Source organism: Ranitomeya variabilis, chromosome 8, assembly GCF_051348905.1.
Source record: "Ranitomeya variabilis isolate aRanVar5 chromosome 8, aRanVar5.hap1, whole genome shotgun sequence".
NCBI classification, from domain to species: domain Eukaryota; kingdom Metazoa; phylum Chordata; class Amphibia; order Anura; family Dendrobatidae; genus Ranitomeya; species Ranitomeya variabilis.
In genome coordinates, this window is record NC_135239.1 from 116359554 (window position 1) to 116376248 (window position 16695).

The 16695-nt window shown below is 43.7% G+C and overlaps 1 protein-coding gene across 16 annotated transcripts in view; it reads right to left on the minus strand.

Moving 5' to 3' along the window:
* RBFOX2 (RNA binding fox-1 homolog 2) overlaps positions 1–16695 on the minus strand; it is a 641301-nt gene that overhangs the window by 82144 nt on the left and 542462 nt on the right. For all 16 annotated transcript variants that reach the window (XM_077276184.1, XM_077276185.1, XM_077276172.1 and 13 more), the window contains one exon: positions 11316–11407. In XM_077276184.1, the coding sequence (XP_077132299.1) occupies positions 11316–11407 (92 nt within the window). The remainder of the gene's footprint in view (positions 1–11315; positions 11408–16695) is intronic.

Sequence of the window (16695 nt, forward strand, 5' to 3'; positions counted from 1 at the left end):
GAATCCACCTAACCATTGCCTTGTCAATCCCATACGTGGTTATTTTCTTTAATAAGGATAGTATGAGATACTTTTATCAAATGCTTTGCTGAATTCGAGAGATATTATACTTACCGCATTTCCCTAATCCACCCAGTCAGTGATTCCATCATAGAAGGAAATTAGATTAGGTCGGCATGACGTTAGCTACAAACCCATGCTGGCTCTAGTTAAATCACTGTATTGTTAGCCAAGTACTTACATACATGCTGTTTAATAATCTCTTCAAATATCTTTCCTGGTATAGTAGTAAGCCTGTAACTTCCTGGCTCCATCTTTCCTTTTTTGAAAATGGGGACAACATTTGCCTTACTCCAATCTTGTGAGATTTTTCCTGTTTTCCATGATTTTATAAAGATTCTGGCTAGTGGTTCTGTAATTTCCTCTGCTAACTCTTTCAGTGCTCTAAGCATATAATTCATCCTAGTGCCATGTACAAAGAACATGACCAGACAACTCGTCAAACTATTCTTTACTGAAAATGGAGCCCCAGTTCCTCTGACAACACAAAGGAGAACACAGTAAAGTTTGACACACACACCTAGTCCAGAATGTTCCAAAATACACTATAATTTGCCTGACTTATGCTTCATCCTAATGCGGTAGCCGAGAAGTTAACCAAGAAAAACAAATCAAATTAAATAAGTGCATATCTAGCTCATCCTTTTTTCCTACCCACAGGTGATTCTCCTTGGGGAGGATTTTGTTCAGAGTGTGTAGAAGAGTCTCTCTTATGCTGCGAGCAACTAGCTCCAAGTTCATACAGTTTTGCTAGCACACAATCTCTCTGCCTGATAATCTAACTTTGGCCCCAAACTTTCTAGGTCCCCATGTAAACGCTCCCACCTTGATTCACTGTGACGGAGCTCGAGCTCAGGACTTCCTGACCGTAACCTTTTTGCTTTACTATGGCCAGTTTCTGGAACACAACGATCTCAGAGCTCCAAGAATGGCAGCGGATCTCCCTCACACCTGCCCTCCTGTCAGCTCTCGCCTAGTTCTCTAAAACACCATGAGGTCTACCATAGAGTCTATCCAATAGGCAACCGTGACTTCTTGTGGCCATAGAATGACACTGCAAGTCCATTCACCACCATCTTACACATATACATCTGTGGTGATTTTAAATCGCTGTTTTAGATTTGTTCTATTTTTTCCATAATAAAGTTTTTGTTTTTTGAAGGCCTAGTCCTTTTTTTGCATATACTTTTTGTTTTCCTCTCCAACTCCTTTTAACCCTTTTGCCCTGTAGCCAATTTTTACCTTCCTGACCAGGCCGGATTATTCAAATTAGATATTCTATTATATGTCAATAACTTTGGAAAACAATCTCTCAACCACTGGGTTTGGAAGGTGTGTCAGAAAATAAATCATATATTAATGCCATTACAACAATTAGCATTACCCTTACTCAAAACGTTTAAAGCTTTTTCTAGTGTTTGCACACACACACACAAAAAAAAAAAAAAAAAAAGAGTTGTGCACTGGCATATGCTTAGCTGTGCACGGTTGTTGGTCTACTGAGAGATGGAGGTGGTGGTGGATGGGATGTGTCATCCAGTGGCATATCCGGGGGGGGGGGGCAGCCGACAGGGGGGCGCCAGCGGGCCGCCTGATGATGCGGCGGACCAAGGAGGCTCCTCGTCGAGTCATACCCAGGGGTCGGCAGGGGAGGGGAAGCGGGTCTGTCTAATTATACTCACCTGCTCCTGACGCGGTCCCTGCAGGTCCCTGGCTCCCCAGCTTCTTCCTTTACTGAGCGGTCACATGGTACCGCTCATTACAGTAATGAATATGCGGCCCCACCTCCCATAGGGGTGGAGTCGCATATTCATTATTGTAATGAGCGGTAACGGTGACCGCTCAGTACAAGAAGAAGCTGCTGGCGCCGGGGAAGCAGGGACTACACAGCGCCAGGAGCAGGTGAGTATAACGGGGAGGGGAGCGCTGCGCGATATTTACCTGTCCTCGTTCCAGGCGCCGCTCCGTCTTCACAGTCTTCTGCAGTGATGCTGAGGTCAGAGGGCGCGGTGACGTGGTTAGTGCACGCCCTCTGCCTGAACGTCAGTGCAGAAGACGCTGAAGATGGAGTGGCGCAGGAAAGAAGTCAGGTGAATATTGAAAATGCCGGGGGCCTGAGCGACGGAGAGGTGAGTATGTGATTTTTTTTTTTTATCGCAGCAACAGCAAATGGGGCAAGGGTCTGTATGGAGCATATTATGGGGCCATAACGTTTGTGCAGCACTATATGGGGCAAGTGTCTGTATGGGGAATCTTATGGGCATAATTAACGTTTGTGCAGCATTATATGGCGCAAGTGTCTGTATGGAGCATCTTATGGGGCCATAACGTTTGTGCAGCATTATATGGGGCAAGTGTCTGTATGGAGCATCTTATGGGGCCATAATCAACGTTTGTGCAGCACTATATGGCGCAAATATCTTTATGGAGCATCTTATGGGGCCATAATCAACGTTTCTGCAGCACTATATTGGGCAAATGTGTCTATGGAGCATCTTATGGGGGCATTATTAACCTTTATGCAGGATTATATGGGGCTCTTGATTCAATATGGATATTCAAAAACACTTAACCTACTGATGTCTCAATTAATTTTAGTTTTATTGGTATCTATTTTAACATTATGGGGATTCATACAGTTTCAATAGAGTTAAGGTTCAAATGGGTGAGGTTTGGGGGGGTCTGTTATGATCCTTAGTGGTTGAGGATCACAAATTACTCCAGCTAAGTAACAAACATAGGACAAGCTCTAGGGAGGTGGCAAACTGGACTGACCGCAAATCTGAACCTATCCAAACACACTAGAAGTAGCCGGTGAACGTGCCTAAAAATCCTAAACATCTCGAGCCAGCCTGAGGAACTAACTACCCCTAGAGAGAAAGAAAGACCTCTCTTGCCTCCAGAGAAATGATCCCCAAAGATATAGAAGCCCCCAACAAATAATAACGGTGAGGTAAGAGGAAGACACATACACAGGGGTGAAAGCAGATTCAGCAAATGAGGCCCACTAATACTAGATAGCAGAAAATAGTAAAGGGGTCTGTGCGGTCAGTAAAAAACCCTTACAAAATATCCACACTGAGATTTCAAGAACCCCCGCACCAAATAACGGTGTGGGGGGAGAAACTCAGTCCCCTAGAGCAACCAGCAAGCGAGGAAATCACATTTTAGCGAGCTGGACTAAAAACATAATGAATGCTGATAATCAAAAAATGATCAAACAAAAACTTAGCTTGTCTTGGAGAGACTGGGAGCAAGGTAGTCACAAGGAATCTGAAGAGCACTGAATACATTGAGAGCAGGCAAGGAACTGAGTATCCAGGTGAACTAAATAGGAAACCAACCAAGGATAACGAACCAGCTGATGCTGCCAACCTGCAGAAAGACAACACTACACAGTACCGCTTGTGACCACTAGAGGGAGCCCAAAAACAGAGTTCACAACAGTACCCCCCCCTTGAGGAGGGGATCACCGAACCCTCATCAAGACCCCCAGGGCGATCAGGACGAGCCGCGTGGAAGGCACGAACCAAATCGGCCGCATGAACATCAGAGGCGACAACCCAGGAATTATCCTCCTGACCATAGCCCTTCCACTTCACCAAATACTGAAGCCTCCGTCTAGAGACACGAGAATCCAAAATCTTCTCCACCACGTACTCCAATTCGCCCCCGACCAGCACCGGAGCAGGAGGCTCAACAGAAGGAACCACAGGTACCACATACCTCCGCAACAAAGACCTATGGAACACATTATGAATGGCAAACGATGCTGGGAGATCCAAACGAAAAGACACCGGGTTAAGGATTTCCAAGATCTTATAAGGACCGATGAAGCGAGGCTTGAATTTAGGAGAGGAGACCTTCATAGGAACATACCGAGAAGACAGCCACACCAAATCCCCAACACGAAGTCGGGGACCCACACCGCGGCGGCGGTTGGGAAAGCGCTGAGCCTTCTCCTGTGACAACCTCAAATTGTCCACCACATGGTTCCAAATCTGCTGCAACCTATCCACCACAGAATCTACCCCAGGACAGTCAGAAGGCTCAACCTGACCTGAGGAAAAACGAGGATGGAAACCAGAATTGCAGAAAAAAGGCGAAACCAAAGTAGCAGAACTAGCCCGATTATTAAGGGCAAACTCGGCCAATGGCAAAAAAGTCACCCAATCATCCTGATCAGCAGAAACAAAACATCTCAAATAAGTTTCCAACGTCTGATTAGTTCGCTCGGTTTGGCCTTTAGTCTGAGGATGGAAGGACGACGAAAAAGACAAATCAATGCCCATCTTAGCACAAAAAGTCCGCCAAAACCTGGACACAAACTGGGATCCTCTATCAGACACAATATTTTCAGGAATGCCGTGCAAGCGAACCACATTCTGAAAAAATAGAGGAACCAAATCGGAGGAAGAAGGCAACTTAGGCAAGGGCACCAAATGGACCATCTTGGAAAAACGATCACACACCACCCAGATGACAGACATTTTCTGAGATACCGGAAGATCCGAAATAAAATCCATGGAAATGTGCGTCCAAGGCCTTTTCGGAATAGGCAAAGGCAAAAGCAAACCGTTGGCACGAGAACAGCAAGGCTTAGCCCGAGCACAAATCCCACAAGACTGCACAAAGGAACGCACATCCCGCGACAAGGAAGGCCACCAGAAGGACCTAGCCACCAAATCTCTGGTACCAAAAATCCCAGGATGACCCGCCAACACCGAAGAATGAACCTCGGAAATAACTCTGCTGGTCCATCTATCCGGGACAAACAGTCTCTCTGGTGGACAACGGTCAGGTCTATCCGCCTGAAATTTCTGCAGCACTCGTCGCAAATCTGGGGAAATGGCAGACAAAATCACTCCCTCTCTGAGAATTCCAGCCGGCTCAGAAACTCCTGGAGAGTCAGGCACAAAACTCCTAGAAAGTGCATCAGCTTTCACGTTCTTCAAACCGGGCAGGTATGAGACCACGAAATTGAAACGGGAGAAAAACAACGACGAACGAGCCTGTCTAGGATTCAGGCGCTTGGCAGATTCAAGGTAAATCAGATTTTTGTGATCAGTCAAGACCACCACACGATGTTTAGCTCCTTCGAGCCAATGTCGCCACTCCTCAAATGCCCACTTCATAGCCAACAACTCCCGATTACCAACATCATAATTCCGCTCGGCAGGCGAAAACTTTCTTGAAAAGAAAGCACATGGCTTCATCACAGAGCCATCAGAGCTTCTCTGCGACAAAACAGCCCCTGCTCCAATCTCAAAGCATCAACCTCGACCTGGAAGGGGAGAGAGACATCTGGCTGACATAAGACTGGAGCTGAAGAAAACCGGTGCTTCAGCTCCCGAAAGGCCTCCACGGCCGCAGGAGACCAATTAGTCACATCAGAACCCTTCTTGGTCAAATCCGTCAAAGGTTTAACCACGCTAGAAAAATTAGCGATGAAACGACGGTAAAAATTAGCAAAACCCAAGAACTTCTGAAGACTCTTAACAGACGTGGGCTGAGTCCAGTCATGAATAGCCTGGACCTTGACTGGGTCCATCTCCACAGTAGAAGGAGAAAAAATAAAACCCAAAAAGGAGACCTTCTGTACTCCGAAGAGGCATTTTGAGCCCTTCACAAATAAAGCATTAGCACGCAGGACCTGAAACACCATCCTGACCTGCTTCACATGGGACTCCCAATCATCAGAAAAGACCAAAATGTCATCTAGATAAACAATCATAAATGTATCCAGATATTCTCGGAAGATGTCATGCATGAAGGACTGAAACACAGAAGGAGCATTAGAGAGTCCAAAAGGCATCACCAAGTACTCAAAATGGCCTTCAGGCGTATTAAATGCTGTTTTCCATTCATCTCCCTGCTTAATGCGCACAAGGTTATACGCACCACGGAGATCTATCTTGGTGAACCAACTGGCACCCTTAATCCGAGCAAACAAATCAGACAATAGTGGTAAAGGATACTGAAATTTGACTGTGATTTTATTCAGAAGACGATAATCTATACAAGGTCTCAAAGAACCGTCCTTCTTGGCCACAAAAAAAAATCCTGCACCAAGAGGGGAAGAGGATGGGCGAATATGTCCCTTCTCCAAAGATTCCTTTATATAACTCCGCATCGCGGCATGCTCTGGTATAGACAGATTAAAAAGTCGTCCCTTAGGGAATTTACTACCAGGAATTAAATTTATAGCACAGTCACAATCCCTATGAGGGGGCAGGGCACTGGACCAGGGTTCATCAAATACATCCTGGTAGTCAGACAAAAACTCAGGGACCTCAGAAGGAGTGGAAGAAGCAATAGACACCAACGGAGCATCGCCATGAATTCCCTGACAACCCCAACTTGACACAGACATAGCTTTCCAATCTAAAACTGGATTATGAGCCTGCAGCCATGGCAGACCCAAAACAACAACATCATGCAAATTATGCAGAACAAGAAAGCGAATCACCTCCTGATGTACGGGAGTCATGCACATGGTCATTTGCGTCCAATACTGAGGCTTATTCTCAGCCAATGGCGTAGTATCAATTCCCCTCAGAGGAATAGGAAATTCCAAAGGCTCCAGGACAAAACCACAGCGCCTGGCAAACGACAAATCCATCAGATTCAGGGCAGCACCCGAATCCACAAAAGCCATAACCGGGTAGGATGACAAAGAACAAATCAAAGTAACAGACAAAATAAATTTAGGCTGCATAGTACCAATGGTGACAGGTTTAGCGATTTTTTTTTAAGCGTTTAGAGCATGCTGAGATAACATGAGTAGAATCACCACAGTAAAAGCACAACCCATTTTGACGTCTATGACTTTGTCGCTCAATTCTGGTCAGAGTTCGGTCACATTGCATAGACTCAGGTCTCTGTTCAGAAAATACCGCCAAAGGATGAGCAGATTTGCGCTCCCGCAAACGCCGATCAACCTGAATGGCTAAAGCCATAGAATCACTCAGACTTGTAGGGGTGGGAAACCCCACCATAACATTCTTAACGGCCTCAGAAAGACCTTCTCTGAAATTTGCAGCCAGGGCACACTCATTCCATTGAGTAAGCACCGACCATTTCCGAAATTTTTGACAATACACCTCTGCATCATCCTGACCTTGAGAGATAGCCAGCAACGCTCTTTCTGCCTGATTCTCAAGATTAGGCTCCTCATACAGCAGTCCAAGAGCCAGAAAAAATGCATCTACATTAAGCAATGCAGGATCTCCTGGCGCCAGAGAGAAAGCCCAATCTTGAGGGTCGCCACGCAACAAGGAGATAACAATTTTAACTTGCTGAGCGGAATCACCAGAGGAAGGAGGTCTCAGAGATAGAAATAACATACAATTATTCTTAAAATTTAGAAACCTAGATCTATCTCCAGAAAACAACTCAGGAATGGGTATCTTTGGTTCTGACATAGGGCTATGAATAACAAAATCCTGAATACTTTGCACCCGTGCAGCAAGATGATCCACATTAGAAGCCAGAGTCTGAACATTCATGTCTGCAGCTGAGCTCAAAACCACCCAGAGTTCAAGGGGATGAAAGAAGCTAAACAGACTGCAGCAAAGGAAAAGCGGGAGGAGAAAAAAAAAAAAAAAATGTACTCAGGTCTTCTTTTTATCCCACTTCTGCGATGCATTAAACACTTTTGGGCCTGCTCTACTGTTATGATCCTTAGTGGTTGAGGATCACAAATTACTCCAGCTAAGTAACAAACATAGGACAAGCTCTAGGGAGGTGGCAAACTGGACTGACCGCAAATCTGAACCTATCCAAACACTAGAAGTAGCCGGTGAACGTGCCTAAAAATCCTAAACATCTCGAGCCAGCCTGAGGAACTAACTACCCCTAGAGAGAAAGAAAGACCTCTCTTGCCTCCAGAGAAATGATCCCCAAAGATATAGAAGCCCCCAACAAATAATAACGGTGAGGTAAGAGGAAGACACATATACAGGGGTGAAAGCAGATTCAGCAAATGAGGCCCACTAATACTAGATAGCAGAAAATAGTAAAGGGGTCTGTGCGGTCAGTAAAAAACCCTTACAAAATATCCACACTGAGATTTCAAGAACCCCCGCACCAAATAACGGTGTGGGGGGAGAAACTCAGTCCCCTAGAGCAACCAGCAAGCGAGGAAATCACATTTTCGCGAGCTGGACTAAAAACATAATGAATGCTAATAATCAAAAAATGATCAAACAAAAACTTAGCTTGTCTTGGAGAGACTGGGAGCAAGGTAGTCACAAGGAATCTGAAGAGCACTGAATACATTGAGAGCAGGCAAGGAACTGAGTATCCAGGTGAGCTAAATAGGAAACCAACCAAGGATAACGAACCAGCTGATGCTGCCAACCCGCAGAAAGACAACACTACACAGTACCGCTTGTGACCACTAGAGGGAGCCCAAAAACAGAGTTCACAACAGGGGTCGCCAAACTGATCCTTTGCCCTGGGTGCAGGAAAGGCTAGATACACCTCTGGTGTCATCATGACTTAAACCCCCACCAACCTGCAGGAAGCTAAAGTGGCTGACAAACCTAAAAAAGCAGGTCTTTCTGGACATGACAATACGGAGTTTGTGTTTTGTTTTTTTTCTGTTTTGAGATTGAAAAATATTTTTGTTTACATAAGTTTTTTTTAATTTAAAAACTGTTGTGTGTTGCGGTACATTAGACCTGTCAGTTTTACATTGACAGGAATCTGGTTAGGCTCCATTTACGGCAGGGACTAATAGGCAATTGTACTTGGCAAACCCCGAAGGTCAGGATTCCACCTGCATCAGCAGGGAAAAGGCGAGAGGAGCCAGTGGAGCTAAAGTACAGTAAGCCTATTCCTTTCACAACCATCTGGAGGACCAAATCAAGTGATTAAAGGTGTACTACTTAAAATTTGAATAAAGTAAAAATTGATCGGTACATCTAAAAAATAGACTGAATCTTCAAATTTTATTACTTAAGTATCAAACCATTTAAATCCACATGCTGTTTTTGCCATCACCAGCATGTGCATTTTCCTTGTTTGATACTTACTGAATAAAATGTGATGATTCTACTTTTTGGATGTGCCAATCAACTTCATTTTTCTTGGACTGATTTCCTGACAGGCAGCAGTATTTGAAAAGGCATTCAATGTACAGATTTGGTTATTCACTCCACAGTGAGAGAATTTCACTTTTTGTTTTTAAATTTGAAGGTATGTATAGATTTTTGATACACGTTATGTAGCAAATTCAGCTACAAAATACATATATAAAAAAAATAAACTCTTTAAATAAGACTTTAACTTAAGTCAATAAGAAAACAAACATATAATGTATATGGTAATGTTTTTTGATTACCAAATCAGTTGAAGCAGAAAAAAATACCTCCCAATACAGAGACAGCATTTTTGCAGGGTGTCAGTCACCCCCAAAATACATTTTAAATGGGCTATACAATGTTGTAGGGGACAAAACCCCTATACAAACCTTTCTAGCACTGTATCTGTTATTGGTACATTGCCTGAGAAAATCGTTTGTATACAAATAAAGTGCACCCTCGGTGTTGCCTAGGGAGTAATGCACCATCATGCCACCTCATTTGTATACTGCGGGGGACTTACCTCGTTTCTGACTGACAATGCTTGCTTCCCAGAGTGAGGACTGTCTGGATACTGCCAGCATGTATGCGCATGTGTACGGATATGGCTCGTGCAGAGAACTTCTCTGAAGCCGCTTGTTACACGTCCAGGTGTATGAGTGTAATGAGTGGTACCAGCAGAAAATAGGCAAGAAGAACGCGCCCGGCCACGGTGTACACACGCCAGCAGCATTCAGATAGTGCTCGCTCTAGCAAGCAAATGAGAAGGTGTAATGCTGCACCAAACCTGGCCACGCCAAAAGGTGCACCATAGCCCCCTCTCATTTGCATACAACTTAAGTTATTTTCTCAAACACTGTACAAGTGACTCCCTTTAAAATCCCATTCCAGCATTTTCTTTTTTAAATTTCCCCTTTGGTTTGTATTTCAATGCCCACACTGAACATACAGTACTTTACAGGTAGCTAGAAGATCCTGCTTTTTGTAACGCCAGTGCAGCTCCAGTTTTCTCCTGTCCCACATAACCACGGCTCTTGCTTGCCGGCTCACACCGCAGACTTACTTCCTTTCTTAATGTAAGACAAGAGCCTTGTTCTGACTCTCAGACTTCTATTATGTGGACCAGATGTCACCTTTTCAAACGCTGTGTGAGCCGGCTGGTCACAATCCAGGAGAGGACCAGAGCAGGGCTGAAAACAGCTGAAGAAAGGCTAACATTTTAACACATGGTTACTCATAAGAGGAAAAAAAAAAATCACCTTTTGCTAGTTTAAGATGTTGTCCACTCCTTGGAAAACCCCTTCTCAATCACTATATTTCCCCCAATTAATATAGCCGCTATACTTCCCTCTGGTGCAGGCCATTCCAGCGACATCAGCACGGTGTCTCCTTGGCCTGAGTAAGTAATCTCTCGTGAGTCCTGCAGACAGTCAGCGCTGGCTTCACCCCACCCTCCTTCCGAGAGATCCGACATCTGCAGGAAGTCAGATACGCCTGTTCACCCTTCCTCCGGATGTGAGATTTGTCTCAAGTGGAGTGAAGCCAGCGCCGATTTGCTGCTGGGATTGTGTGATATAACTCAGGAAAGTCCCAGGAGAGACAGAGCTGACACCTTGAAACAGCAGATATGCTGGTTGTTGTAATTGGGGGGATACAGTTATTGACTAGTTGATAACCTCTACAATATTAATTTTTCAGTCAGAAAAATCAGTCCAACCATACTAGACGCTTTGTAACAGCACTGAGGCAAAATTCATCCCGAGTGTTTCGCCAGAATACTGGTGTAAAACACCTTCAAATGGCACAAAATTTCTGCCCAACACAAAGTTGAACAAATATATTGCAACTTTTGGAACTTTATGCCCGATTCAAACAGCTCTGCAAAAGTGGGCAAAGCTGGGGCAGATGGGGTGTAGCAAAGCCCACGCAATAACATTATGGCACAAGTTATGTCAGAGACCTTACTCCAGTACCACAAGCTTTTATCACGCGAGGAGCATAGGACCCAACCTCATGACTAAGTGGTGACCCACTAATCGAATGCACACAATTTTTTCACCTCTTTTGCATAGGCAACAATAGGGCATAGTACATCAACATTTAAAAGACAATGCTAAACTAAGCAGGAGAGCATGGTACTAAGGTAATATCACTTTAATTCTCTCATACCCATCACTGTAGGCGGCTGCGGCGGCTGCAGCGGCGGTGGCGGCTGTGGCAGCAGTAGCTGGCTGAGTGTACCTGTAGGCTGCATATCCACCCTGTTATAAGAGAAAGTAGTTAGAACTATTGTCCAGATTTAAAACAAATAGACAAAACAGGTTTTGGATCACAAGAGTGTTATATACAATGTCATAAAGGCATTTCAGCAGGCAGAAACGAAAACTAGATTCTAGGTTTCAATCATTTAGAAAAATCTAACTTGTGAGTTTAGTCTAATTACTAAAAAGCAAACTTTCGTGCAGATTTAAATAGTATTCTAAAGGCATGGGCATGTGAAGTACTTGTTACACCATCTCCTTTGGATGAATGGCATGTTCAGCATACTGTTCTACATAGACCAGGCGAATGCAGATGGCCGCTATCACTGCATTATCTGTCACACTTTCCATTATGGAACATAAATTAGCACAGCAGTTTGGTTACATTCAGAAGGGTGCTCAGTCTTCCCAACTATGAAATGTTTGCATTTATTTCATACACTCGTTTAATAAAGGATTAAGAACAGCTTTCCTTACCAACACAAGGATTCTAGCGTTACTATATTATTACTATTTTTAGACTAGAAAACACTTTTTAGCAACAGGAATAAAAAAAACAAAAAGAAAACCTCTGGTATTCGGCTTCGTGGCCTTTACGAAAACTGCAAGATTATGTTTTTTAATACAAGTGGCAAAATTAATTTTTCATAATGTTTATATTTTCAAATTAAATGCTAGTTTCATGAAAACATCAGTTTAAACAACAGATAATTTTCTAATTGCACGTCTCCAAGTCTTGTAAGTGTAAGACCCCCACCGATAAACTTAGGGACAGCACCTCAGCTTAGGCAAAAGCGAGCAGAAAAGCTATTGAAGTCGCACCACCATTAAGCCTAAATTGACAAAAGCTTAAAAGGAATCTGCCAACAGGGTTTTACTATGTAATCCGAGAGCAGCAAGAGATAGGGCCCGAGACCCCGATTCCAGTGATGTGTCACTTAGGAGACATTTACACTACAAGATGATCGTAAATGAGCGTCGTTCAATAGCAAGATAATTGTGAAACAAACACAGTGCCGATCATCCGATCTAACAAGCAAAATGTTTGGACGATACAATTTTATGCAGCGTAAAAGATAAAATCAATCTCTATGGTGTATTCTCATTTGTATAGAAACCTGGCACTGCAGAGAACAATGGCGGCTTCTACACACTGAGCGATGTATGAACAGGCAGTCAAACAGCCGCTAAGAGTTCACCAACCAGCTGTCATTGTGCTGCTGTTCCAGCTGTGTAAGCTAACCCTTACCGGGTTGCGTGTTGTGGCAATAAAAATCAGCGTTTTATTAGTAGGAGATCATCATTACAGGAATAGGCGTCTTGTGCCTCCGAATTACCGGCTCTGACACCCCACCCCCACTACTGATTAGCAGCTTGGTGTCAATGAACAGTGTACACAGTAAGCTGATTAATCAGTGGGGTGAGCAGGTAAGGCTTCTGTCACACTTCAGTCAGTACGGGGCTGTCACAAAGCGTCGGCGCGAGGTACCGGTCGGACAGTGGTGATTTTCTGCACAACGTGGGCAGCAGACGCAGTGTTTCAACGTGTCCGGTGCCCATAGTAAACTCCCAGGGAGGAGGGGGGGGGGAGTTACGGCCACACATGCGCAGTTTAAAATGCAGGACACGAAGTACGAAAAAAACGTTCCCTTGAACGTTTTTTCGCTGCGACGGTCCACCAAATACAGACGCATCCAGTGCACGACAGACGCAACGTGTGGCCATACGTCGCGATCCGCCGGCAATACAAGTCTATGGGGAAAAAAACGAATCCTGCGGGCACATTTGCAGGATGCGTTTTTTCCCAAAACGACACATTGTGACGGATCTAAAAAGACGGGAAGTGTGAAAATAGCCTTATACAGAGCTCAGCATTCAGAGCATTGCTAGATCTGCACCAAAGAAAACTGTCATTTTACAAAAAGGACGCATTAAATCAGGGTCTCTGCCCCTACATCATGCTGCTCTCAGATGTCAGCAAAAACCTGCTGACAGATTCTCCAAGGCTCAAAGCTAGGCAGCAGGCCTAACAAGTTTCAGATACGGTAAGTAAAATCTGCTGTGATTTGAAGTTTCATCACACAAGTTGCACCTCAGCTTGAAAACCATTGAATTCGAGCATATGAATTTCTATTTGCAATTTAGGTCTAAGGGGTGACATTTCTCCTTGTGGAGAGTGACATACCGGCTCTGGCATGCCAATATAAGGAGGCTGATTCGCCGTGTAATGCCCCTCTGGGAAATTTAATAGGCAAATTGCCTCTTCAGAGACAAACAGGACTTGAATTCTATAGCGCCACCTGTTGGCATGTGAAGGCCAGTATGTCACTCTCCACAAGGAGAAACATTACCTCTTAGACCTCAGTCCAGAGCCTCTCACCTAGCCTAATCAGTTTTCATACTTTGCACTGACAAGGGACAATACCCTGAAACAGTGTCAGAAATGGAGATTCCGGTTTGGCTTTTATCCTAAGTCATATTGTAGACTTGTTAAAGTGTCAATAGTGACTTGTAGGATCACTGCTTCCAACAGGTGGCGCTATAGAGTTCAAGCCGGCATATTTGCAACTTCCACGCCATAAACATGCACAGAAAGAATCCCAGCGCTTTGTGAAAAATTCTTCTCTCCTTTGAAACAGAAATCAGTCTTGCATAAAACATTCTAGATCTGCTACACACGTCTTCTTCCTCGGCTTCAAACTCGTCCATGTGCCACAGAACTGGTCACTAGGTCAAAAGTAGAGGTTATGCTTTTATCTGGTTCGCACTGCTCTATTTTTTAATATTTACTAATGGCAGGAATAAGTCACAACAGAAGTGGCGAAACCTGTGGGGTCTCTAGTACTCATCCCATTTCATGCCTCATTCAAGGACCCCTCTCCATTGTTGCTAGGTCTGCCAGGCTTACTTGGTCTCTATTGGGCATACTACTGCTCTCCATTTTCTCTTATTATCAATGCAGGCTTCTAATCCTGAATGCTACATTTATTCATTTGGATAATTTATTATCTGGCTGTGATTTTCATTTTTGTGATTCTATTTGGCCATATATTGGTCATTCCCTTTATTACACCATTTCTTGTATATTGATACATTTGTTATATGTGTATATTGGTATAGATTTATTACTGCGGCCCACACATACCTTGTATGTTACTACTATTTTATTGGCAAACGAGGACAGGCGTTCTCCTTATTATAGTCTCACCTTTGTGTGTATATGTTTGGCCATTTGGCCTTTTATTTGTTTTCATTATCTTTTGCGTATTGTTCCACCAATTTTGTGTCATTTATATTAATAAAAATTGTTTTTATACGGTGATCCCATAGCAATTGCATACTCTCTTGCCATTTCTTTAATAAGTATGCACTAGGTTGTTCCCATCTTGTCAATTATTGCCCCCTGGTAAATACCATAAGGATAGGTGTACACTTCTTTTAACCACTTTTAGCAGCTTTACAGCTTTCAAAGCTGATGTAATCCGACTATTCTTCAGGCGACCACTGTCGTATGTGTGAAAAAAAAAATATGTAAAAAAAAAAAACCCACGCTGCCAGTATATTTCTGTAGAGTTTCAAAAACAGTGTGTGTACGCCCGTGTCTAAACACACCTTAAAAATTAGCACTAATCACTAAAGATCCACATACCTCTCTGGGTTTCATTTATTAGCTAAATCCACCATAGGGGTCCAAAGTACTCAGAGCAGCGGGAATAAAGTGACACTTGAGCAGGTGCGAGGTCCTCTAAAGGACACAGACAATTTTCATCTTATTACAGTTTTTCAAAGAGCCATAACTTTTTTCATGTCATGCTTTTCACTGAAAGGACAAAGAGTCCCTAATTTAGATAAATTCACTGAGAAGGGATTAACACATTAAAACTTCAAACATTACTACAAAAATGCACTGTGCATCTCTAAGCCCAGTAGAATATTCGCTGACGTCCCGCAGCCAGGGCAGGGTCGGGGGGGGGGAAAGGGGGGCACGGTTACAGTGGCCGCAGCCCCGCCCATATGACTGAATACTGGAAAGCTAAGGGGGGGGGGGAATAAAGCTCATTTTCTCCCCACTGCAATTGGTTGTGTTCAGGCACGGGGCAGCATAATAACGCTAGTAACCTGCAGGTTAACTGCATCATTTCTAGTGGGAGGTTTCCTTTAAATAACCCCAAATATTACTGACCAAAAAAAAAAAGTAATATAGGCGATGCCTATTCACTGATTGATTTAAGCCCCAAGAGTTTTAAGCTTCCACGTATCTTCAACACCAATATATTCGAAAAGCTGGTTATCCAGGGCTTACCCAAATATCAATACATCGTGAATGTCGTGGTAACCTAAAGAGGGTTGTGATTAAAGCCACTGACAGCATGGTCATCAAACCAACTGATAAAGGTGGCAATATTGTCCTTCTAAATAGAGCTCATTAGTAGATTTGTAGTCATATCGTTTTGTTAAAAAAAAAAAAAAAGAAAAAAAAAAAAAAGAAGAGGTTTTGTGAGAAATTGAAGCCCATCCTCAGAGCGAGAGAAGCCTGCCTCATCAATGAGAAAGAGGTCTTTCATGTTTCTAAACATCCACAACTTGCCACCTTTTACTGTCTACCGAAGGTGCATAAGGGTTATTTCCCCCAAGACTAATTGTTTCAGGAAAAGCTAGTTTAACACGGGGGTAAGCTTATACATTGACGTGATATTGCCCCCATAGGTCTTCCCTTTCAGTTTAAATTATTTGCTTCTCATGTTTCCATGTGCAAATGAGAATAAGGCCATGTGCACACGTTCAGGATTGTTAGCGTTTTTTTCGCGTTTTTTCGCTATAAAAACGTGATAAAAACGCGAAAAAAAACGCTTACATAAGCCTCCTATTATTTACAGGGTATTCCGCATTTTTGGTGCAAATGTTGCGATTTTTTCCGCGAAAAAATCGCATAGCGGAAAAAAAAGCAACATGTTCATTAAAAATGCGGAATTGCAGGGATTCCGCACACCTAGGGGTCCATTGATCTGCTTACTTCCCGCACGGGGCTGTGCACACCATGCGGGAAGTAAGCAGATTATATGCGGTTGGTACCCAGGGTGGAGGAGAGGAGACTCTCCTCCACGCACTGGGCACCATATAAGTGGTCAAAAAATAAGAAATAAAATAATAAACAGTCCTATACTCACCCTCGATGTCTTGCCGCCTCCTCGCACGCTGCCGTTCGGTTTCTGTACCTGGTGTGCGCTGAAGGACCTCGCCGAATGACGTCACTGTCCTGTGATTGGTCGTGAGCGGTCATGTGACCG